Source organism: Phyllopteryx taeniolatus, chromosome 10, assembly GCF_024500385.1.
Source record: "Phyllopteryx taeniolatus isolate TA_2022b chromosome 10, UOR_Ptae_1.2, whole genome shotgun sequence".
In the NCBI taxonomy this organism is placed as follows: Eukaryota; Metazoa; Chordata; class Actinopteri; order Syngnathiformes; family Syngnathidae; genus Phyllopteryx; species Phyllopteryx taeniolatus.
This window is the reverse complement of record NC_084511.1, coordinates 30,081,244-30,105,436: the sequence shown is the minus strand read 5'-3', so window position 1 is coordinate 30,105,436 and position 24,193 is coordinate 30,081,244. Positions and strand designations below refer to the sequence as shown.

The window sequence follows — 24,193 nt, the reverse complement described above, 5'->3', positions numbered from 1 at the left end:
CCATTCCAAGGTGTAGCGCATTACTACGCAGCTGAAACGCCAGGTACGTGATGAAAAGACGAGAAACCGGGTTTGAAGGTCTTGAGTGGACTTTGCATGTTCTCCCTGTGCCAAAAACAGGCATGGTAGCTCAGTTGAAGACTCAAAATCAGGAACATCAAGCTCATTTTTGTTTGGGCAACACTGTAGTTATGGTTTCCCGTTATGACTGGGAAACCATTTAAATGTATAATTGCCTCATCATATAGCGTATACACACACACACACAGAAAGATGGATAACTAGTTTTGAAATACAAAATCAAGGAAACAATGTTCAACTATTGTTCAATTTATTTTCAAAAGCGTTTTGACAGCAAAAAAAATGCTTAAAAGTGAAGACAATTTGCAATTTTGGAACGGATTTTAGCAAGAAACCTGAAGTAGATGCACATGATTTGCTCTCGCGGGCCACATAAAATGATGTGGCGGGCCGCATCTGGCCCCCAGGCCTTGAGTTTGGCACCCCTGCTCCAAATTGCCCATAGGCGCGAATGTGAGCGTGAATGGTTATTTGTCTTTTTGTGCTCTGTGATTGGCCGGCGACGGGTTCAAGGCGTACCCCTCCTCTCGCCCAAAGTCAGCTGTGATTGGCCGCAGCTCACTCGTGACCCTTTGCTTTAACGAGGACAAGCGCTGTAGAAAAGAAAAAGAAAGTCAACTCAGCACTTCGGCAAATAGTGAACAATTCTTCCCAAAAAGAGGCTTCAAGATGTTTATTTGCCTTCTGACAAGTATTTAATGAACCTGTGTCATATCTGAGTACTGAAATCAATGGACTTTCCTACCCTATTCTCATTGCTTGAGATGTACCTGTCGATACTAACCAGTTTTCAAGTAGGATTTTCAAGACAAGTGTTCTTCATTTCTTCTCCTTGCGCTTAATGTTGGATCGCATTGTTGCCCGGAGGCTCGGAGGAAGTCTTGCGAGGGGCGGGAAAGCGAGTAGGCTCGGCAAGGCCAATCATGGATCGAACGAGCATCGGCCCAGATCAGCTTTTAATGCGTGTATGCTACTTACTGTAGCTGATTCCACAAGGAGGGGAAGAAAGGGTCTGCGTGGGCGGCTCCATTTTGGAGAGTGCAAAGATTTGGATGAAAAAAAAATGGGCCTCCCAATTTAACATTCATTACGTTGTCTGCGGCTGAGTACTTTGTTCACATTCTTCTTTTTATTCTTATCTCAGTTGAATTGGCAGATTGTTGTTTTTGGGACATTACAGAAGATTTTTTTTAAACCAACGAATGAAACCAGATATTGCTTTCATAAAGGCGGCATTTAAAAAAGCGTACAGTAACATTATACGTTGCAAAATGTTGCATTTTGTGCGGATCCTACAGATACTGCACGTTGATTAATAACACTCCATTTAGTTGGAATCAACTTTGGGGGTCAATTATACAAACACCATTTTGCCTTTATTTTGTATTTCTCAATTTTGTTACGTATTATTCGTGTCCCTGAAGGGTCAATTCAACTCCGGCGTAGTTTGTGTTGCAGCTCGCATAGGCGCACGCACACGCAAGCAGTGATTCGGAGTGAAAGAGTGCTGCAGCACTTGAGACGCGCTTGTGGCGAAAAGCCTTGCTCAAGGGCACCTGCACCTCTCCAACAACTAATTGCCCATTTTGAAGTTATTGTCCATCGCAAGTCCTGGCAGACTGAACTGCCGCCGCCACAGGGACACTGTCACGCTTATTCCCAACTATTTATCGGCTACGATTAAAGTTGAACGTGTTTCTGTAACGTGTTCATTGTGTACGGCCACCGTTGCACTTGACTTCGCTCTCTTATTGGACAAACAACAATGGTCTACTTATAAGGTGGCCTTTCTTTTCATCATGTCATGAAAGGTTTTATCCTCTGATAATGTTGTGGCGTTTGTCTGTTATTGTTTGAATCAAACTCCAAGGCAGGACGATATTGCTTTGCTTTGTCCGGTGGGATCTGCCTCAGGCGAGAAGCAGTATCGGGAGATATTTTCTATCAAAGGGATCATTTATAAGACCTTCCAAAATGGATTCAAGGAACAATGGTCTTCAATGTTCAAGTTCATCCTTTAACTGGCCTGATTTGCTTCCAGCTGCTTTCTAATTGTACTGCCATGAAGCTTCCAATGTTGTTTCTTAGTGATTTGGCAGCATTTGTTTGGACCGTGCCCAAACCAGACCTGCACCGTGTTCATTTACATACGCAGAGAGTTGAGTGGCTCGGCAGCCGGCGCAAACTGTCACGAGAAAAATGAGCTCAACTTCGAGGCGGTGGCATCATTTTCCATTTGTCCTCTCTCCGTGCCCTCAGGTGGCGCACAGACATCGGTTTTTGCATTTTGAAGCATTATTGTACCTTAAAAAAAAACGCCAAAAAGAAGTCTTGCTGATCTAGCCCAGTGATTCTCCGAGTGTGGTACGCGGGATCACGCAAAAGGATCACTGCGATACGCCGCCATGTCTCGGTGTGACGCCAGCAACAAAACTCGCCGCAGAACCGGTGTGGACAAAGGAACGTACTCTAATAGAAAGTAGCAGTATTGACTCATATTTTATACTGTATATCGTTGCTGTCGGGCGTAATCTTCTCACCTGCAAAATAACAACTTCTCAGGAATAAAACAAGTTTCCAAACACTGCTTTGTTCGAGTTGCTATTATACCTTACATTGCTATCATATACTGTTGCACACTCACATCAACAACAGCACCTCGAAATGATGTTCAATTGCTTATTTAATATGCTAAAAAGAAAATGCTAATTTATTACGCTGTCATTGATTAAAATGGTAGAATACGGCACCCGGCGCCAGCCATGCCCATCAGTCAGCCGCGCGACCGCACAAAAAGCCTTTAACCCAAAAGTAAGCGCCTGTGTTGCGTCATCTTTCCAAACTCTTTTTCAAAGGTCTCAGAGCCATGAGCAATGCAATGCACGGCTTGAACGGGGAAATAGTTTTATTTTACTGGAAAGGATTCTCAGACATTTTGAATGTTCAAGAGCATTTATATTTGTTCCTACCACTTTAAATTGCTTACTATTATTGCGTAGAAATATCAGACGAAGTGGGTATCGATTTGTGGCGCAAGCAAGAACACATACGAGTACATCTACAAGGAAATGTGCACGCTGACGTCAGCATGCTCACGCAGGTTTCGACCCAAAAGTGGGCGGGCCAAAATCTGGCTGAAATTCCATTTTGTCTTTGGGAAACAAGCCTCAAATTACTGCTGAGCCTATTTTGGGGGGAATTTGTTCCGCAGACATTGTTTTCAAATCCAGAACTAAGGACAAAGTGCCAGTGTTGGCAGTATTAGGTCGTTTTAAAAAAAATTGAGATTTTGATACACTTGCCCAATCACAGCAAATGAACAATTTCAGTAATTGTAGTGATTCAACGTGTCGTTTGGGTGTGTTGTCTCCCAGAGTGTCGAGACGTGTTGTTGCCAATGATGCTGCGAGAGCTGAGCAGCGCTTTGGCCACCATGGCGGACGGACCTCACGATGAGAGGAGGAAAAGTTTGGAGTTACTCAACGACATTCTGGAGGTCCTAAGCAAAGACAATGTGGTGAGACACTCACGCAAATCAACGCTCGATACGATCAAATCATACAGTGGTGTCAACGTTATGCCTTTGCAAAGATAATCATTAAGCAATATATAAAGACACATCACGATTTGTAACATCCTAATAATGTGAGAGACCTGACGAGAAAAAAGTGTGTGCTGACTGCTCCGATGACTTGAGATGACCAACACAGCACACGACACACATAACGGTATCCCCAGTGATCATCCACAATCAGTGACTCGGCCGGACTCGGTGTTCACCACAGACACGGATTTGCCATTGTCTATACTCACCGCAAAAAAAGTCAGCCATATTCTGCTTTCGAGTGAAATGTTAATATGAAGTGCAAATGCACGATGATCTTCAACTTCATCAATCGTCAACTTAATCTGTGTCGGACTAGAAATTGGTGAGCCACCAGATGGCCACAGATGGCGCGGTGGTAAAAATCATTGCTGTGTTTGGCAGCTTGTAATACACAATAGCGCCACCTAGAGGGATGTAGTGGAACAGTATCTGTTATGATTTTACAGTATATCCGCCCCCAAATTCAAATAAACATCGTTCAGATTGTTCTTTTTTCGATGGTTTTGCACAAATATTGCTGTGCAGCATACGCTTACTAGCCACTTGATTAGGAACACTTCCTCAGTCAGACATTTGACAAAAAAGTCTGTCTTGACAGATGCTGACAGAATCTAGAGAAAGAGCACGACGTATTTTGCATCTTCTCCAAACTGCTACCCCAGGACTAAATAGCCAGGCAAATAACTGTTTGCTGCTCACGGAATGTTGGTGTTCCTTGTTGGAATTAATCAAGCATTTGTCTTTAGCCGTTGATTAGTTCTGGACTGTGAGACAAGGACGAGATGACATAATGAGCACGAGTTGTCTGTCTTGTTCGACGCAGTCAATCACGGCCATAATTGGTTGGTTCAACCAGCTTTCGAGGGAGCGGAGACGCAGTCTGGTCCAATGAAATATAAGCGTAGCAACACATCTCTACGTTGCGATTGATTGCTGATTTTCTTGCACGCTCGCTTTTGAAACACCAAATTGCTGTTTGTTTCCATCCATCCCTTTTTCTTTACCGCTTTTCCTCAGTTTTGGTTTATTAGCATAATAACCATGGCAACCAGCGGGAAAAGGCAGAGAGGTGACTGGAACGATGTCGGTGCCGAAGCCCTTATGTTGCACTCTTGCCTCTTGTTTTGGCCGCTCTGCTCTCCGCCTTTCTGGGTGCTGTGCGACTAAGATGCTCTGCCAAAGCACGGAGCGAGCGATGCATCGATAGAAGTGAAATTGGCAGGCCGATGTCTGTGAGGAGGTTGAATTCCTGAGCAACCTTTGAAGATAACTCGAACAGATTTCCATGATTCTTTTCTAATGTGTTGGTCTCAACTCTGCAATATAGCATTGTTATTTTTGGACTTGGCACTTGGCACGTGGTTTTCTGATTGGCTGATCAGCAAAGGCACAGATTGCGATAACAAGCTTTTATCGAAACATATCTCCTGCATCCTCCTCTCCAACACCAAGTGCCCTCACGACATCCATCAACCTTCTCTTTGGTCTTCCTCTCCATCCTCATCATCCTTCTACCAATATACTCACTCTCTCTCCTCTGGACGTGTCCAAACCATCCAAGTCTGCTCTCTCGAACTTTCGTCTCCAAAACATCGAACCAGGGCTGATCCCTGATGCAGTCCCACCTCCACCTTAAATTCTTCTGTCACACCTCACCGCTGTTCTGCTGCCCTCGTACATGTCCTGTACTCTTCTGACATACTTCTCTGCCACTTCAGACTTGCGCATGCAGTACCACAGTTCCTCTCTGGGTACTCTGTCATAGGCTTTCTCTCGATCCACAAAGACCCAATGTAGCTCCTTCTGACCTTCTCTGTACTTTTCCATCAACATCCTCGAGGCAAATAATGCATCTGTGCTACTCTTTCTAGGCATGAAAGCATACTGTTGCTCGCAAATACTCACGTCTGTCCTGAGTCTAGCCTCCACTACTCTTTCCCATAACTTCATTGTGCGGCTCATCAACTTTATTCCTCTATAGTTGCCGACCTATATAGATCCTTTTCTCCTTCTTTAGTGTCCAACCTGGCATACATGTCATCATAAATGTGGACTAATAGCAATTTTCAAGTTTTTGTTTCAAAAGATAAATCATTTCTCTAAATCGTATTGCTCCCCCCCCCCTCAAAGCGACTTGTGTCTTTAGCAATGCATGAAGCAGGACCAGAAGGAAACGCAAACTTTGAACCAGATCTTTCAATTTCATACTTCCAATTCCTTAAAAAAAAAACATTTCAGTGTCAGGCTTTTGGAATTTTACATCAGGAATGTAGAATGTGAAACTGAGAGCTTCGGATAGTCCTCATCCTCTTTGCAAATGGGAAAAGTGTCCTCAAAGGAATGGAAATGGAAGCGCGCACACGCACACACACACGTCAGAATCTCTTGCAAGTCAAAAGATTTTACTGAGACTCATTTCCTGCATAGTGAAGACTGTGTCCTGTTTTGATTTTTGTTTTTTTTTGCAGCGGCTCTTCCACAGCTGCGCACGTTTTTACATGCACCTGAGCTCCTTGTTTTTCTTCATCCTCATTTATTTTTGTCTGGTGTTTTTTTTCCTGTGTGGCTGTGTTCCTAGGGGGAAACGTTTGAGCACATTCAAGACATTGTGGCCTCCTTGCTGAGGATCATCAACCAGACGGTCATCACAATGGGCCGAGAGCATGCTCTAATTGTAAGTCGTTCCTTGCAAAGGCTACAATGCGCAACTATAGCAATGCACAATAACAATTACAATGCTATTTGATGAGGTAACCTTGTATCGAAATGAATATACATTTGACAAAGATAATCATGCTCACTTTTGTTTGACACTGTCATAGGGGTATTAACTGGACCACTACACAAGGGAGCTTAAACAGTGTTTATTTTTGACTCTTTCTTAAATGAACACCTTTTTAAACCGTGATGTTTGTCACTTACCAATGGTAGAAGCTCGTTGACCACATCGCCCGAGATTATTGCAGACATTGAAGTGCAGCAGTAGCTTGAACATGACAAACTGTTACACCGCTCTTATGACTCAAGAATGTGTAGCGTCGTAAATCAATGTTTTGAAACAATATAGGAACCGAAGATGCGTGTGCCCATGTTTTTAGCCATGACTCGACCGAATTTTGCGGCTGGCGAGTCAATGGTTTAGCTGTTGTTACTGTTCCTAAATGTTTCTGCCCGTACCATATGATATCATATCATTGTCTCTTGGTGTGCTGTTTGGAAACAACGCCATATTTGCAATTTCTACAGTCGACTTCACATTGAGTCAGCAATAGCGCGCCTTGTGGAAAATACACATTTGTGTGGGAGGAATATCAGGAGAAGTGGGAAAGTTTTACAAAAAGAAAATTGTAATTGCTGGCTACTTTTCAGCTGTTAGCTGAATGAGGTGTGTGTTTACGATGCGAGAGGTTTGAATTGCTTGGAACCAAACTGTCTTAGTGAGAGAGAGAGAGAGAGAGTGTTACAAAGACAGCCACGACTCAACTGGTTCACTTCGAATAACTAAAGAGTCGGCATCTGTATCAATTGTCTAACTGTCAGCTCGCCTGAATGGAATCCGCTACGTCAACCTGACAAACAGACTCGATGAGAATTTGTCCGTTGCAGGAGCGTCTTTACTGTAGCGTAAATACCCAAGCAGCAGCTTTAAGGCTATATGTCGGATTTATACTCGGGATATAAATGTAAATACGTGTTTGTCTTGATAGGGTCGTATGCTGACTGGCAACAAAAGTGATTAGCATGTGTTTAATAAGATGAGAGAGAGAGAAAGAGAGAGAGAGAGAGAGAGAGAGAGCCAAACATCATTTGTGCAGTCATAAAGAAAATGTTTGTTTTGATTGAGGTCGCCAGGTAAATAATTAGTCGTGGAGGACAATTGACTCAGGATAATTAATAGTTCATTTAGCAATAGAGTGGACTTTGGCTATCCCCCTGCCAATCTGCGCTCAATTGACACCCATTATAATTGCATTGAAATTTGACTTGAAACCCCGCAAATTTTGAATAGGCGGGGCTAAATCACCACGAAGCATTTTTGGCAGTTGTTCCCCCCCCCCCCCATCCCCGAAAAAAGAAGAAAAAAGAAAAAAAACCATTGGCAAAACAATACAAAACTCAAAATCAAGTCCGCTTACTTTTCAGAGGTATAGAAAGAAGTGCTGTCGGGGTAACGTTATTTAGCTACGTGAAAAGTCAATTCGACGCAGCTCGCAGTCTGATGCAGTGGTGGGGAAGTATATGAAAAGAAAAATACTGTTCTGTAAAAGTAAAATGAAGATCAATGTTTGCGTGTTAACAACCCTGCCAAATTTTCATGGTTAAAAGACAACAAATGAGGCTTCAGAATTGTGAGACATCCGACGATCTCAAACGCAAACATAAAAACTGTAATGGGAAAATACAGTTCATCCACATTTGAGAACTCTCAACAATGATCTTCAAGCATGTCGTAAATGGGCATTATTATTGTTTGAAAGTTTCACAAAAGCTGGCCCCATTTAGTGTGCATTAGTTTGTAACAAACTGTTTTTTTTTTCTCTCTCCTTATTTTGCTACTTTGGGCTCAGAATGGTCTCAAGCAACCAAGAATACAAGCAATGGACACTTAACAGTGCGGATCCTGTACTTTGACGGTCCGCACGTGTATGAGTCCCGAATGAATGGACTGTAGAGAGCTTGAGCCTGAGGTGGGAATCAATCAGTCAGCGGTGACACAAATGTTAATCGTGCGAGGCAGCCTGTCAGCCATATTGTTTGCTCTCTCTTGTTGCGTTATTCAGAAACATGTCCCAACATTAAGCTGTTCAATTGCTGGGATTTTCGATGTTATATCGGTGGTGGATGAAGCCGAAACGGTCGCTTTGTGATTCATTCCCATCCACGTGCATGAATCCATTGCCACTTCTTTTCCAAAGCCAAAACGCCAGCGTAAAATTCCCGTGCGGCGGAACTCTCCGGACTCAAGCGGGCCGAGCGTCCCTCGATATCAGAGCCACCAGAAACACTTTTTGCGGAGCTTCTTGACGCGGGCCTTGGCGCCGGGCCGGTCGGCCTGGGAAGCGGCCAGCGCGGCTTTGGCGAGCGGCGGCGCGGGCACGTCGTACTCTCCCTCCAGGGACTCCATCACCCCCCGGAAGCGGCCCTCCTGCTGGCGGAAGTCATGCTCCACACTGCAGAGAGGGAGGGACGTGTGGCGCAAGTGGACACGCCACAATGACAGCCATTGAGACACAGGGCTAACGTCGCAGCGCTTATTTGACGACGCGGCTCATTTTTCACACAGTCGCGAGGACCATTAAACAACTTAACGCAGACGAGAGAAGGCACGGAGGAAATGTCGATTTGGAGAGAAAATCCCGTTCAAAACGGACACCTGAAAGAACGGTGACGAAAAAGCATCCGGATCAAGATGTTGACTTTGTTCTTAACGCAAGCGTATCTTTTAGCATTATTGATCGTATGCTGTCGAGAATCGGAACACCGCAAGGAAAGCGATCGGAGTGGACGAGCAGACAAGCGAAAGATGCGGGAAGGAACGTTAAACCCTCTCGGCTTTCTTTTCCTTCTGCCCACCTCACCCCGAGCCCCCCCGCCTGCCTTTTTTCTTTTTTCCATCTCTCCGCTGCCGGCCTGTGCAAAAAGTCTCCAGGAGAGTGTCAATTGTAGTTGAGAATCAGTCAATCAAATAATTATGATGCAGCTGGAAATGTTGGCTTGAAGGTTGCGATTACTTGAACCTTTTTGAAAGTGAGCGCTACTTCTTGGGTACTGACTAATGCGCAGGGCTACCACTTTTTGATACACATTTTGCAAAATAACACATTTGCTCAAGTTACCTTGAATCTTTTCTTTTCTTATCATTAATCATTCATGATATTCCTTTTGGTGGATGTTAATCATTTGTCACGATGATAAGACATACAAATCAATCTGCCACACCTTTATAAATCTCTGCCAGTGTTTTCAAACCATTTTTCAAACGATCCCATTTCTAGAAAATCATAATTGTCAGAGTTTTGGGTTTGACGTGGTGTTGGAGGCGGAAAGGTGGAGGACCCAAGTGCAGAGAGGCAAGAATCGAATTTAGGTGGGCAAGGATAATGGGGGCAGATGCATGGAATAAACAAATTGAAAAAAAAACCTACGATTCAAACTGACAAACAAACACTGGGAATAACTCACGAAGAAACACCACAAGAACAAAGAAATAAGACGACGGACGACATCGACATTGAACCAAGCAGGACGGAAGGAAAGAAGAAAACGAAATGCAAGCAAACTGGCGAGACAACACCTGGACGAGGTGATTGGTTGACACGAGAACCAAACGGGCACACGAGACATGAACAACACGGGACACAGGACAACGCCAAACAAAACTCAATCTAATCTAAACCAAATCTTTTCTCTCCTCTTTTGGTGGCTTCTTCGCCACATACGTGATTGATTTTGAGCCAAGATGCTCATGGTTGAAAATCAACTCGACCATTTCTTCTCTGCTTCTTTCAAGATTTAGAGTTGTTGTGTTCTGATCAGATCCCTTGTAGTGTATCGTGAAGTCTTTTTTGGGGGAGTGAGTGTTCCTCGCTGTCCATTTTTCCTGTTCAAGCTGACTGAGGAAAACGGAGGGGCTGTCGAAAGTTCATTTTTTTTTTGTGTGTCTCCAATCGTTGACTTTAATTAAGAACAGCAAACGCAAAATATCCTCAGGCGGCCAGCCCACATCAAAACCATTTTTTTCCCTTTTTCATCATCAATGATTAGAGTTGATGTTTCAATCCCAGGCACCTCCCTGGTCTCTGCTGGCAGGAATTTCCTTCCAGGGAGGGATAAATACATGAGAAAAACATGAGCTGTGCATGTTTGCCATGCAGAATGCAAAAAGCGCATGCTGAGGTGGTCAACGATTCCGCATCCCTTGTCGGGTCATCTCGGACTGCTCGCACAAACGAAATGAGCAAACGGGACATCTGCGACCAACAAAGCTAAGTCCCTCAGTTTTGTTTGGTTAATTAGCACCTGTCGAACTGCGGCTGCTGCGTTTGGAGGACCGTGTTCCAGTTCAGTTCCCGCTCAGTGTCAGTGTCTATATGTGCGCCGCTAACGGACTGGCGACCGGTTCGGGGCCTAACCGGGATAAGCGCTGCTGAAAATTGGATTGTGTTGCATCGCCGCTAAGAAAGAGTGTGTGCGGTCGGTGTGGAAGAAATGACGAAGGCCTTTGGATCCAGGCTACAGCGCGTTACATGAAATGCAAATGAGGGACGCGAATCACGGCATGAGAAGCTGCTGATTTGCATAACAACGGGAGGATGAAACAGGTACGCCGTCGTATCAGGCCGCGAGAACACGCACGCGCTTCGACGTGTCTACCAAGACGAGTGACGCGATGTCGCAAAGTACTTTCCTTTGTGGGACTAACTTTCCGAGGCAGCGCGTCGCTTCTCGCAAATTTGGATTTGATCAAAAATGACGGATGACTTCATGTACTTCGTGTGCTTCTCAAAAGCATGATAGATGTACAGTATCAAAAGAGAGCAGAAGGGGCAAACTCAGCAGGAAAGCAGACCGAAAAGGAAATGGAAAATACAACAGAGCGAATTGTATGATGAATAGTTTTGGAAGCAGGGAAAGCCAAGAGGAGAAAAATAATGACCGTGAACATCAAAACAAATGTTGTACAGGTACATCTCACTCCGTGAGAATTTGTTTATTTGTATTGTCCTTTATGGAGATGTACCTGTATTCCGCAGCTCGCCGATGAGCTGCAAAAGTTACCTGTAGATGATGCAAGCTGTCTTCTGGCAGGTGGGACAGTTGTTGATGTCCTGACCCGTCCTGTAGGAGCTGCGGCTGCACAAACAACAACAACAAACCAGTGCTTAGCTTAGCGCGGCACGCGGGATTGAGGCTTTTCTGCTCAACTCCCTTATTGCATATTTCTATCTGCAAAGAGCGCGTTACCTCGGAAGAAAGAAGACGATGCGTATGGAATATACCAATATTATTGCAAACCGAGTAGCCCTATAAAAATATAATAAACATGATCGATAGAAATAAATACCCAATAGGGTGTAAATCAAACATTTGATAGGATACAGAATGTCAAATAATGATCTCTGTCAATTCATTTCTTCTGGATTACTGCTAGCTTTTCCTGTGCACATAAGCCAATGATTCCCTTTCATTTGAGGAGAATATTATCAACTGAACTCACTTTTATTGCCGGTATTTATTCATCGATGTATTTATTTACAAAAGACACACAATACGACAATCGCGTGTGTGATTGGAAGACTCTTTTCTTTCTTCGCGTCACAACCTCGCTTGCCGTCGCCACGCGCTCGTCCCGCACACACACACACACAGCCGCGTCTCCGTGTTGTCGGGACCAAAATAGCAGGCCGCGTTTCTCGACGGAACGGACGTTGGTGGAGAAGGAGAGCTTTGTCTCCAATGTTTTCCAAGAGCCGTAGAAGAGCAAAAGATGTCAGCTTCAATTTTCAAGACGCGATGTGCATGGCAGGATGCAGCCAGGAGGTGCAAATGTGACACAAGAATTACTGTACTTGAAACAATTTGGTTTGTCGGTTAGGACGGAAAAGCTTCAGTCATTCAGCATCAACCAGGAACTACTGTATCTTTCAAGCTAAAAGAAAATGGACAGACATGCAAACAAAAGTCCTTGTTGTTTTTTTGCTCACCATTTTAGTCACAATAGAACTACTACTCCTGCCGATCGCAGCGCACATGCGAACAAACAACCATCGGCGCTCACGTTCACACCTACGGGCAATTTAGAGTCCTCAATCAACCTCGCACGCATGTTTTTGGGATTTGGGGAGGAAACCGGAGTGCCCGCGGAAAAGCCACGCAGGCACGGGGGGGAGAACATGCAAACTCCACGCAGGCGAGGCCGGGATTTGAACCCCGGTCCCCAGAACTGCGAGGCAGATGTGCTAATCGGTCGTCCGCCGTCAATAAAACAGCCGTTTAACTTCATGAAAAGTGACCGCGAGACTCCTACTGTATTTACCATTTCAAATTGCAAAACTCGATGGCTTCTTTTAGCTGAGCACAGCAGCAGAAGCCTCTTTACATGATCGCAGGTTCCTTCTGTGGGCTAAAATCACGTTTGCCCTTACTTGCACTTCTTTTATGCTCATTCCGCCATTCATCTCGTCTTGTCCGTCCTTCATTTTTCAACTGCTTAAAAGACGAGCCGACGTCCACGACACTCAGCTACTCACACGCGGTGCGGGAGTGCCTGTGCACTCGGTTTAGGAGCCGTAAACATTTAATTGCATTTCACAAATGTAATCTGATAGGGATTAGCCTGCCGCACGGGACATCTGTCTACCCTGAGAGGGGACGAGGGCGCTCCCGTGTTGAAAAAGAATTTAGGTGGACGCGCGACACGGGGAAACCTGCCGCTGTGTTAAAATGACGTGCCAACGAAACCATTACATCCCTTTTTTTTTTGGTCGGGGGGAGATTACGTAGCTGCTCGATGCGGTTTAGAAAATACACTTACAGCCGCCATCGTCAAATATTCAAATATTATGCCTGTCGAAAAATGACATTTTCGATTGACACTGTCAGCGAGGACTACATTTCCCAAAATGCTCATTCTCGTCGCCAGTAATATGTTGCTTGTTTATGAGAGAGGCGATATGCAGTGTAAGGAACTCCCTTTTAGTATGACGTAGCAACGGTTGCAGTAGGAAGTAGCCAAAATGTCAGGTTGCTACGAGTAGTAACTCGTAAAGAGCGCTTCAGCAGAAACTCTGCTGGCTGCAGCCTCGTCGAGACCTAATGAATCATCTTCAAGATGCGATGATTTGACGACGATTTTACGGAGAGGGAAAGTAATGGCAAGAGCACGCTTTGTCTAATGTTCTGTGAGATCAGCATCCATTCAGAAGGAATGCTCGGAAGGAAGTTAAATGGAAGGAAAAATGTGGAGGCTTCAGGAGAGAAATGAGCGAGTGACGGTGAAAGGTAGAAGGTGAAGAGGCAAACGGCGGGAAGCCGTCGGAGCACGTAACAATGGAGCGGGGTGGAAGCAGATGGCAGAGACGTGAACGAAAGAAAAAGAATAGAGCGGGGAAGGCGTTCAGTGCTGTACTTCGGCTGCAGGTAGGCCGTAAGCGTAACCGCACGTGGCTCGGAGCACCTTCGAGGAGAGGACAAATTGACAGCGTTTGGTCAATTAAGTGAGGGCAGAGGCCAATTTGGATCTATGGGAGATTCAGGAATGAAATAATTAACTCCAGAGGGATTGGAGAACGGGATTTTATTCTCTTCGGGTCAATACCTTTTCATCTGGAAGGGATGGCGTTGCCGTGGTGACGACTCCCCTCATAAGGGGACGAGATGTAAGAGCGCACTATTCGCGAGGAATTGAATCAATGCCCTCAGGAATTGAGAAAGGGTGACACAAATGTCCACACTCGACATCAAATCTCCACACGCATGGTACATACAATTCACCACAGTATGTCCAGTGGCCAGTGATTGGACCATATTTTCCTCGACAAGTGCCCGAGAATATCGATTTACTCAACTGCAGAGTACCACGTGTTTGCTAGGAGGTAAGACATATTCGATTGAAGCGGGCAACACTCCCAGCGGTCCGAGTGGAGGCCGCTAATCACAGTGTTCCCTTCAACTTGATTTGAGTCTCCCCAAAAACGTCAAAGTAATGAGCATCACATTGCCTCACCCTTCGCTGAAGGCCTTGCTCTTCTCCAGGTCGAGGATGACGTTGAGGAGCACCTTGATCTTCTCCTGATTGGACACGAGGCTGTCCTCCACACACTGCAATTTGCTTTCCAGGCCGCGAGGTGCGCTCCCAGCCGGGAGTCCCGCTGGAGCGCCGTTACATTGCGCCGCTTTATGAGTCTTACAAGACTGAGTGTGGTCATCGAAAGATTTGCTCTTCTGTTTGGTAGAGTTCTTCACTTTTGTCTCTTTGGAGGAGTTTGGTTCGGGCTGTGTGTTTTTGTCGGGGTCTACGAGACCGGATGGTTTGGGGACGGCAGATTTGGGGGAGTTTTTTGCAGGGAGAGCTGGAGGGCTGCTACATTTGATATCTGCACGAGGAGAAGGTTCTGGAGCTGTGGAGTTTAAACTTGGACGCTGGCTTTTACACCGCCTGTGTTTGTCTGCTAACGATGGTTCTGTCGTCGTGGGTGAGTCCGTTAGCGCTGCCGTCCTGCGAGTGTGTGTGTCAGCTGTCTGTGTGGCCGTGTCCTTGCAGTGTGTAAACTCTGCAGAATGCGGCCTCGCCTGCTGATTCTTTGTTTGATTCTGAGCGGGTGCCGCGCGGCTGGAGTGTGAACTGTGCGCTTTCGGTATCGTGTGTGACAACTGCGGGATTTGACTGCTTTTCACCGACGCGTCTCGGTTCCTGGCGTCCAAAGCCGACTCCTTTCTCGCGTGGTTCTGGAGCGCGCTCTGCTTCCGTGCAGGGTTGGACGATATTTGAGGTGCGGCCCTTCTGCGACAAGCGCCTGTGCACTGGGTGAGCGGCGACCGCTTTCTCCCACACGTTCCGCACAGCTGCGGCGAGGAGGCGGTCGCCGTCCGACAGGGCCGAGGCGGAGCGGCGTGAACGGTTGTGCGAACGCCCCCCGTCTTGAACAAAGAACGTTGTCGCTCCTCACGAAGAGATTGCAGCCTTCTTTTGTCTTGGCTCTCTTCCTCGACTTCTGGGGCCTCAGTGCAGACGCCTCCCAACATATCAGACCCCACCACGCTGCCATTGGCGTACTTCGATATCCTTTTCCCTTTAGAGTCTGTCGGATTCGTCCGTATCATTTTTATCTGGCAGTAAACCAGATCGCTGCCCGACCCTTGTGACCCGATGTCGTCCTGCGTCAGGTTGTTGATTTCGTTCTGCGACGTCTCCTTGGACAGCGGCAGACCGTCGCCGTCACTCCTGGTGACTTCCGCTGTGTCTGCTGCGCTTGTCGCCACGGCGAGGGCTCGCCGCGGGTCGGCCGCTCGGCCGACGTGTCGTTCGACGGAAGGGAGAGTCCGCGGTCCGGGAGACGTCTGCACGGCGACGCTGCACGGCGGGCCCCATCGTCCCAACGTCAGAGGGACCCCAAGCGCGGGCACGGGATTGGTGGGGTCGGCCACCCTCCTGCCCATGCTCTTCGGCGGGTCGCCTCAGCCCCCCGAGGAGCTGAAGGGAGACGGGGCGGGCGGGGGCATGGGTCGAAGTCAGCCCGATTCCGTCCGATCGGAAGCGAGTCAGGGCAGCGGTAGGGTGCCGGAATGCGACAGCTCGGCACTCAACAAACGCTTCGATGTCCGTTCCCTCAGTAGTTTAGCAACTCGCCATTATCGAGGCTTGTCCCAGTTTCTGACCAATGGCCTGCAGATGATGAGTTGGCAAAGACTTTGCATCTGTGGAAAGAGAGCGAGAGACAATGTCTGAGAGAGGGGGTGAGAGAACGAATGTCCAGACTGGCACGGAAATGCAGACATTCGCGCCATCTGGAAGCCTCGAGTGCCGCCTCGCTGCCGGATCAATACAACTCTATCAAGCTCTTATTAGATCAGCAGGCGCGTGCTGGGAACAGATCTTTATCCCTTGCAGGACCTAAGAGAGACTTTTGATTGAGGTATTTTAAGACTAATAGAGTAGAGTAAACCACATGTTCAACGCACGCTCCAGCGTATTGATCAAAGTGATAGATTTAGCACCAGGCACATTTCAAATGTTCAACAGGTCTCGAATTTTAAAGTACCCCGCTTATTTGGATGCGACAGCCACGCGTTACATGAAATATATTGAGTAGCTTTCAATTGTTCAATTCCTGATTGACCAATTCATGAGCTCCACTTCCAACGGGAGTTGCATTAAACGTATCATTTTAACTAGCATGCATGATTCTGTAAAGTGGGAGGCAACGCGTGGCTTGCGTTGCAAACTTGGCACAGGAAGGCTCAAGCTGTGACTTGAAGCCAGAACCTGTGGACTTGGGAACGACAAGGCCACCGGTGGTGCTGCTACAGAACATGACACCTCAGCAAATCAAGTATACGCATTACTTATTGTGTTGAATACAATTACTTCCTAGCTGTCCTATTAAACAGAAAAACCAACAAAAGAAAATCTCTAAAAAAGCAGTTCATACACTAAAAAGAAAGTTGTTGATGTTGTCATTTTGGGGCCTACGAAGAAATAACAATTTGTTTCTTTCACATTCATGAGTTTGTTGGCCTTTTTATTTGTTCAATGGCCAAAGTGATCGTATCCGCCTCGTTCAGACTTTCGGAATCAGCTGTGGCAACCGTTGTGCACTTGTTGCTGATGTCAAAAAAGAAAACTCAAAGGCGCCTCTTTGGCTCTTCGCCTCTTCTGTGAGTCCGCATCACACTGAAGGCTCCAACTTTAAGTCACATTGATGATATTTTTCCGAATATCTTGACATAAGTATGTTTGGCTACGGGACTTCTCCATTGCCTGTTTATAAAAAAAAAAATAACAAATAAAATAAAAATGGACTTGGACTACATTTCAGACCAACCACAACAGTCCTTTATATCCCCTTTTTTCAGTTTCGACAAACTTTGAGCAGTGTTGTCATACTTTGAGTCATGAATGTAGACCGCCATTTTGGGGTGGAAACAAAGGACCGTCGAAAGGAATGTCAATCAATGAGGTGCCCAGACAGATTTCCGTCAGCAGCTCATTGTCTTTAATACGAGAATACCACAAACGTTCATTTCTCCGGTCACGCACGGTTCGCGTTTTCTGCATTTATGACGTCACCGCGCCAGACTATTTGCGGCGCTTTTAAAGGGTACGAGATGACCTGCTTCGATTGGACAGGATTGAAGCCGGCCGCGGTGACGCCCACACCGGCGCAGTCGTCGCATTTTAGATGCGCTGGTGGGTACGCCGGCGCACGAAAGTACCGGAACCGGGTCTAGCCCGCCTCCTGGCAGATAAACAGACGCGCGGACGTGTGAATGGGATCAGAGTCAGACGTAAATGTGTAAGCGGCGGCCATCGAACCCTCTCAGGAACGAACGATCGTGCATGGGTGGGGACCGATTCGTGAGCTCCGCGGACATATTTAAGTCGCCCGCAGTTATCACCAGCACATCCTGTGTTGAATCGCCATGTTGACTTTGGCCACGCCGGCCAAGCTACGTCACGCTCCAGTGATGCACGGATCGCTTTCTCTGTGCGTGCGACCATCATTGTGCCTCACTTAAAGCAAATGAATGATTTGAGCCACTTTGACGGCTCACCATCAAATTTTCCACATCTTTGTTGCGCCGTCTTTCAATTGCTGTTCATATGGTCGGATCCTGGCTTTTGCCGATGTCGCCACTCTTTGTATTTCACCCAACATCGCACCCTTGACAGTGAAAAACGAGCGGGGAGGAGAAGGGGAGGTAACGCGGTTGGCCCGGGGCCGATGATGAGGAAGCGACAAACGAGCAGAGCGAGGCTAACAGGGAGGCGCAAAAGAAGCGGTGAGCAGCGTCAAACGCGACAGAACGGATGAAGAAAGAGAGGAGCGTCATGTACGCACGTCAGGGCAAGAGAGAGAAATGCCAATTTTCCCACGTTCAAAGCTCCAAAAGGGGCAGAAGCGTGGAAGAGACGTGCTTCTAGAAGTAAACGCGCGCAAATAAAAATGAAATGTTTAAAGCCGCACAAGCTGCACATAATCAATACACACTGCAAGTACGCTTACACACACACACACAAGCTTTAAACACGACACTGAGTCTATTTTGATTTACTGAAAGTTGTTTCTACATGCCGCGAATGAAATTTGCCAGTTGGCATGTTTGCGCTTCTCGCCAATTGTCCACAGCGAGGGCAGGCCCGAGGTCGGTGTCCGCATATGCTCGTGCGTGTTTGTGCTCTTTCTAGACATTTGTAGACATTTTGGATTTTGGCAGACAGGAAGCATGCTAGGATGAGCGTCTTTCAACCCAGTAAGCCCGCCGCACACCGAGCGACGCTACCGACCCGCCGAACATTTCGCACTGTGCGCAGTTCGGAATCTGTGCATCATTTGTTCTTTTGATTTTCAATTGGCAATCAGAAAATCCAAATCCAATTGATTGAGATCCCGTGAGACTTTGAGAGCAGAAACTTTATGGGAGTGTTGTTCTGTGTTAAGATTATCAGAGCACGCCGCACACAATGTGATCGAAACTGCTAAGTGCCGGATTTTTGGGGTATTTTATTTGAATCTTTATATACTGCACGTCACGGATAAAAAATATTTTTCAATTTGAAAAATCCTGATGTGAGTATTAGTCCTGAGTTGCTTCGTGTGTGGCTGGCTTTGTAGACTGTGTGTGTGTGTGTGTGTGTGTGTGTAAATGTTTTTAAGTGCATGTCCACACGCTCCTCTAGGCTGGTAACGAAGCACGAACTGTGCCAACGAATCATGCCTTATGTCGTTTCAAGGTGAGGCCCATCATTCGCCAGGCAACATTTGTGTGTGTGCGTGTGCGTGTGTGTGTGCGTGTGCGTCCGCGTGTGCATGTTTGCTGGAGACTCACATTAGCGGCCTGTAATTCCACCTTTCGGTCCTTCGTCCTCAAAACCCTCACCTCCAAAAGCCAGTAAATACTTGGAGTCCAGTGAAGCGCATTGCATTCTGGGTACTGGAGTCACAGTAATCTTTCCGCCCAAAATGTTATGTCATGGCTTGTTTCACATTGATGGTGTTGATGCATACTTGTTTCCCGTTTATATAAACATTTCGGTTAAGTTCGCCACCATAAGAATGAAACTAAAGTGAGAAAACACCTGAACCGTATTCCTATTTGAGTGTCATATATAGTATTATTATCTTCAAAGCTGCCACTTCATTGAAAAAATAAACCCCACGAAGTGTCGAAAGAGAAACTGAAGACACCGCCGCCATTGGCAATAACCTTGAGGGTCCTCCTCAAGTGATTCCGAATATGCCTGCGAGCGTTTCACCAGAGATTTCTTTGCATATTTATGAAAGGCAACAAGTACAAAGCTGCGACGTGATGCCCGCGCACATCCTTGTCTGCCCGCAATTCTTTTCACATTCACAATAAAAGCAGCAGAAAGGCAAGCCCGCCGTTTCCTTTTTCGCCGTTAACTTGAATTGGGCGCTTCGGCGATTTGAAGGGACGACGCGCTTTAATCAGCCGCTCGGCCGAAGAGCCGGATGTCAGCAAAGCTCATCTCCGAATCAGGCAATGAGACAAACACGGCGGCGGAACTAGGACTGGTTTTAAAGAACATTTATTTTGATGTAACTGTGTGTAGTACACATTACTGCCACCTCCAGGAGTGGAGCGGCACTTCTCTTTCAAGGTTCAGTGTTGGGGCAAAGGTTGTGGCTTCGACCCTGTGACCGCGTCCTGGTGTCCCCGAGCAAGATACCGAACCCCCAGTTGCTCCGCGCTTTTGAGTACCTTGAAAGTAGAAAAGCGCTTCGCCATTTAGCATTTCAATTTGAGTTCGACTGGGCTTATCGCGAGTAGCGTCCTGTGTCGTTAGCGTGAGTGGGAGTGCGCGCCAGTCGATATGTGCCCCGCGATGGACTGGCGAGCAGTCCGGGCCGCGCCCCGCCTCCGGGCTCCGGCTCACCCGTGACCCCGATGAAGACAAGAGGTCACGGACGGACATTATCCCGAATTCCATTTTCATTCAGGATTTCAGTGCGCCTTTTCGCAGCTCTTTTCCTTGTGCTGAACAGGATGTAATTGATGGCGACATGCCGTTCCAGTCGAGGGCCACACAGGAAGAAGAAGAAGAAGAAGAAGAAGAAGAAGAAGTGTGTCTTCCTTTGATTTGTGAGGGACACGTTTTCGGAGTGGCGGCACGGTGGCTGACTGGTTAGAGCGTCAGCCTCACAGTTCTGAGGTGCGGGGTTCAATCCCCGTCCCCGCCTGTGTGGAGTTTGCATGTTCTCCCCGTGCCTGCGTGGGTTTTCTCCGGGCACTCCGGTTTCCTCCCACATCCCAAAAACATGCATGAATTGGAGACTCTAAATTGCCCGTAGGCATGACTGTGAGTGCGAATGGTTGTTTGTTCCTATGTGCCCTGCGATTGGTTGGCAACCAGTTCAGGGTGTACCCCGCCTCCTGCCCGATGACAGCTGGGATAGGCTCCAGCACCCCCGCGACCCTAGTGAGGAGAAGCGGCTCAGAAAATGGATGGATGGACGTTTTCGGAGTCATTAGCGACCTAGTTATTGAAGTTATTGACAAATCCATTTGCCGATGGAATTGATTTGATTTGCCGTTGCCGGTTGAGTGTGCTCACTTGATCACATCGGCACTCTCGTTGCAGCAATTTTGCTTCCCCGTATTTCAACTCCTCTTTTTTTTTTTCTCACGGCTGTCTACGTGCTTCCATTACTCTGCGCTTTTGTCATCTTATCGTCTCTCCGACTTGTCACTCATCCTGTCCGCGTGTTGCCTCCAACCTCCCCGTCGTGACCCCGAGTGTCTTGCGTCATGCGGCTTCGTCCCGTTGAGTGGGGGGGAGTACAGTGGACCCGCTAAGTCACAAGTTCAATTCCCCTTTGACCCGCCGCGTGTGTGCTGCCTTTTCTTTGGCTATTTTGCCACATTTATTCCAAAAGGACCGTCCTCAACCAGAAGTGTTGAGAGAACAAGAATGTGAGAAGATGATACATTCGACGTTATCGTCTTAGCTGTAAACCCTATGTTGAGAATTCTAATCCTAAAATAATAACATTCAATCTAAGTTGTTCAATCGGCACGTTTCCGAAAGATCGTCCCGACCATTTATGCCGCGTTGAGTGACTTTGACACGAAAACACAAATTGCGATCGATCAATCTCAGGAAAGGCTCAGGGGGTGACAATCGTAAACGTTCAACTGATTCAACATTCACGATCGCAAATCCCGGTGCGTGGTCCACTCCGCGCCGAGTTTGGCCTCGCCACGGACTTTGCGATTGCGATCGAGAAGCAACTCGTTGTATCATTTACAGCAACCAATTCCCCAATAAGAAAAGAGTTAGCGGAGTTTCTTCTACTCTTTCTTCTTCTTCGTATTTTCCGTCGGCCCGCGATGCCTCGCGGCGCCGTGCCGCCTCTCACAGGTCAATCTCGGCATGACGTCCGCGTCAAGCGACAGCGCCAACGGATTACGTTCGACTTCAGAGGTTCGCCTTTCGGGATACACGAGATGGGTCGGTCCCCTCAACGGCACGTTTGCACCCCCGTGACACCTTTCGGGACCTGCGGCTCCACGCGGCTTCCGATAATTCGCCCCATAGGAGTCCATCGGCCCAGAGCGGGACTCGAGGGACAGAAGTGAACTCTCCTTGCTGCCGATGGGCGCGAGCCGACTTTGGGACGCTCATCTTTCTGACTGCACCACGACAGGAGCTTGCTGTAATCCCATGTTAGACCTTTTAATAGCAATCAGCTGAAGTGCTCCGCCTCTTTCATCGCAAAAAACATCTGGAACTTTTTGAGGGCGCACAAGTCTTCATTGTTATGAATACAGAAATGCACAAAGCTGTCACAAAGCAAAATGCACTCTCAGCGGAGTTTGACGCCGCTTTGAGTGGTCCATGAAATATTTCCGCACCGAGCTGAACGGCAAGCGTGGACCGCGAGGGGCTCCGCAGATTGGATCTCCTTCTATTTGCGCTCACGTACACAAAACCGCACACAGACTTACTTGATGTTTTCCTCGTCTTTTCTCGTCCTTATGATTGCGTCCTGGTCTTTTTGCTCCCATCTCGAATAATCCTCGAGTCGTCCGCGCGTCTCGGCGGCCGCTCTCTTTCGCTCTCTCTCCTCCGCGTTGCGTTGCTCTTGATCGTCACATGCTCGCGCAGTGATGCTCCCCCCCCCCCTGTCTCCCTCTCTCTCTCTCTCTCTCTCTCTCTCTCTCTCTCGCTCGCTCTCTCCCGTCATCTTCATCTCTGTGCTACAAACGCATCATCGCCGTCTCGCTGCGCGTTTGTCTCTCACCTTTGTTTGATGGAGCATTCCCCTCTCATCTTCTTTTCCAGTTTCTTTTCCTTTTTTTTCTTTTCTAATTCCACGACATGTCCCCTGGTTTTGTAAAATATTGACCCTTGGCAAACTTGGGCAGCACAGACGAATGCCAGCGCTTGCAACAAACACACGCGTGAATAACACACACTCTGGCTTGAGTCACTTTCTTTTTATCCGGGTCTCTTCTCCGTCCATGGTGCCCCCCTGCCCCACTTTACCCACTTTGACGCTTTTGACAAGAAAGATCTTTTTCATGTAACCTCGGTGGCGACGTGTTCTCAAATCAGCGAAGGCAAAGCATGTTGGATTGCAAAGAAAATGTGAAAGTTCAACTGAATTCTACCTTTTGGACTCGCCTTGTTGTTTGACGTGTACCGCGTCGATTGTCCACCAGGACGGCTTCTCGTCGACTGGAGAACTTGACTGCATGGAGGCGTTGTTTGTTTGCGTTGTAACGAGGAGTTGCGAAACAGCTGCCTGCGCCCGTGCAGGGTCTCCTCAATGCAGCAAACACATGCTGGAATCGCAACGTTCAAGCGTTTGCTTTTGACCTGGCCCGGGGACGCCATCTGGACCAATGTTTTCAGCACATCCAAAATCCTGCACGTCAAGATTATACACAATAAAGCTGTTGGCGGATCATCCATGATAGTGCAGATTAAAAACGAGGCGGGCCCGAATGTACAAAATGTAGCAATTTTTTGTATTCTTTTTTTTTTCCCTCCCTGCATAAATTCTGGGAATGTCGCTTGTTGTTGTTGTTGTTCCGCTCCAGGCCTTGTTTCCATTTTCAAAACAGATTTGCCTCAATATATTTTGGACTTTGTTGTTTGCGGAGAAAGGTCCCTGCACGGTTAAGCACCGCAAACAGACAAGCGTGCGCGGCCGCTTTTCTTGCAGCCTCGAGCTTGTGTCTGCGTGGCTCTTTTTTTTGGGTGTTCATTTTCGGCAATTCTTACTTTTTCTTCCATTTATGTAGGTTATTTTATTTGGTGCAAAGCAGTATTACGGCCACAAAGCAAAAATGTCAAAAGTAACTGGAAGTATTATAATGATGTTTTTCTCATGAAAAATAAGACTGTATTCTTACAACTTAAAAAAAAATACTACTATTAAACCTTTTCCCCTAAAACTTTACTCCGACTTGCTTCTCCAAAAACCTTTTAGAAAAATACAGCTTTATTAGATTCCATATGACGACTTGACTTTTTCCTGTTGTAATATTGCGATTTTTAGAATGTTTTTTTTGGAAATGATCATCTTGGGAAGTTACTACTTATTTTACCCCCCAATAATAGTTGTATTCCAATAAGTTAACACGGAGATCATAAGGAATCCTCCTCTTAACTGAGGTATCCATTCATTTATGCAATAGTCCACATTTATTCTACATTGTAGTGTTGTGACTATTCCTCTTAAAGTGGGATTTTTGGACATTTTTGTTTGATTATGACTATTCCCTCATAAACACTGACTTCAATCTTATTCTTTG

General features: G+C 46.8%; 2 protein-coding genes across 8 annotated transcripts in view; one reads left to right on the top strand and one right to left on the bottom strand.

Annotated features, from left to right (window-relative positions):
• Window positions 1-24,193, top strand: part of LOC133484570 (dedicator of cytokinesis protein 2-like) — a 69,178-nt gene that overhangs the window by 27,614 nt on the left and 17,371 nt on the right. For all 5 annotated transcript variants that reach the window (XM_061787368.1, XM_061787367.1, XM_061787366.1 and 2 more), the window contains exons 25-26: window positions 3,456-3,598; window positions 6,267-6,362. In XM_061787368.1, coding sequence (XP_061643352.1) covers window positions 3,456-3,598; window positions 6,267-6,362 — 239 coding nt within the window. The remainder of the gene's footprint in view (window positions 1-3,455; window positions 3,599-6,266; window positions 6,363-24,193) is intronic.
• On the bottom strand, window positions 384-23,302 carry LOC133484571 (protein INSYN2B). 3 transcript variants are annotated; one of them, XM_061787374.1, is made up of 4 exons: window positions 22,379-23,030; window positions 14,415-16,105; window positions 11,468-11,542; window positions 384-674 (listed from the first exon to the last, which is right to left on the bottom strand). In XM_061787374.1, exons 2-4 carry the CDS (start codon window positions 15,845-15,847, stop codon window positions 659-661), a joined length of 1,524 nt encoding a protein of 507 aa, XP_061643358.1. In that variant the 5' UTR covers window positions 15,848-16,105; window positions 22,379-23,030; the 3' UTR covers window positions 384-658. The 3 variants fall into 3 exon arrangements, with proteins under 3 accessions (XP_061643358.1, XP_061643357.1, XP_061643356.1); XM_061787373.1 differs by lacking the exons at window positions 384-674; window positions 22,379-23,030 and adding exons at window positions 7,752-8,859; window positions 23,045-23,302; XM_061787372.1 differs by lacking the exon at window positions 384-674 and adding an exon at window positions 7,752-8,859.

What these genes read in the sequence shown, in the direction of transcription:
- LOC133484571 (XM_061787373.1), bottom strand. Translation starts at nt 15,847, where the DNA reads ATGGGCAGGAGGGTGGCCGACCCCACCAATCCCGTGCCCGCGCTTGGG. An exon ending in AGCAAGGCCTTCAGCGAAGG is followed by an intron (nt 11,543 to 14,414) that starts GTGAGGCAATGT and finishes TTGTTTGTGCAG; the next exon opens with CCGCAGCTCCTACAGGACGG. An exon ending in ACAGCTTGCATCATCTACAG is followed by an intron (nt 8,860 to 11,467) that starts GTAACTTTTGCA and finishes CCCTCTCTGCAG; the next exon opens with TGTGGAGCATGACTTCCGCC.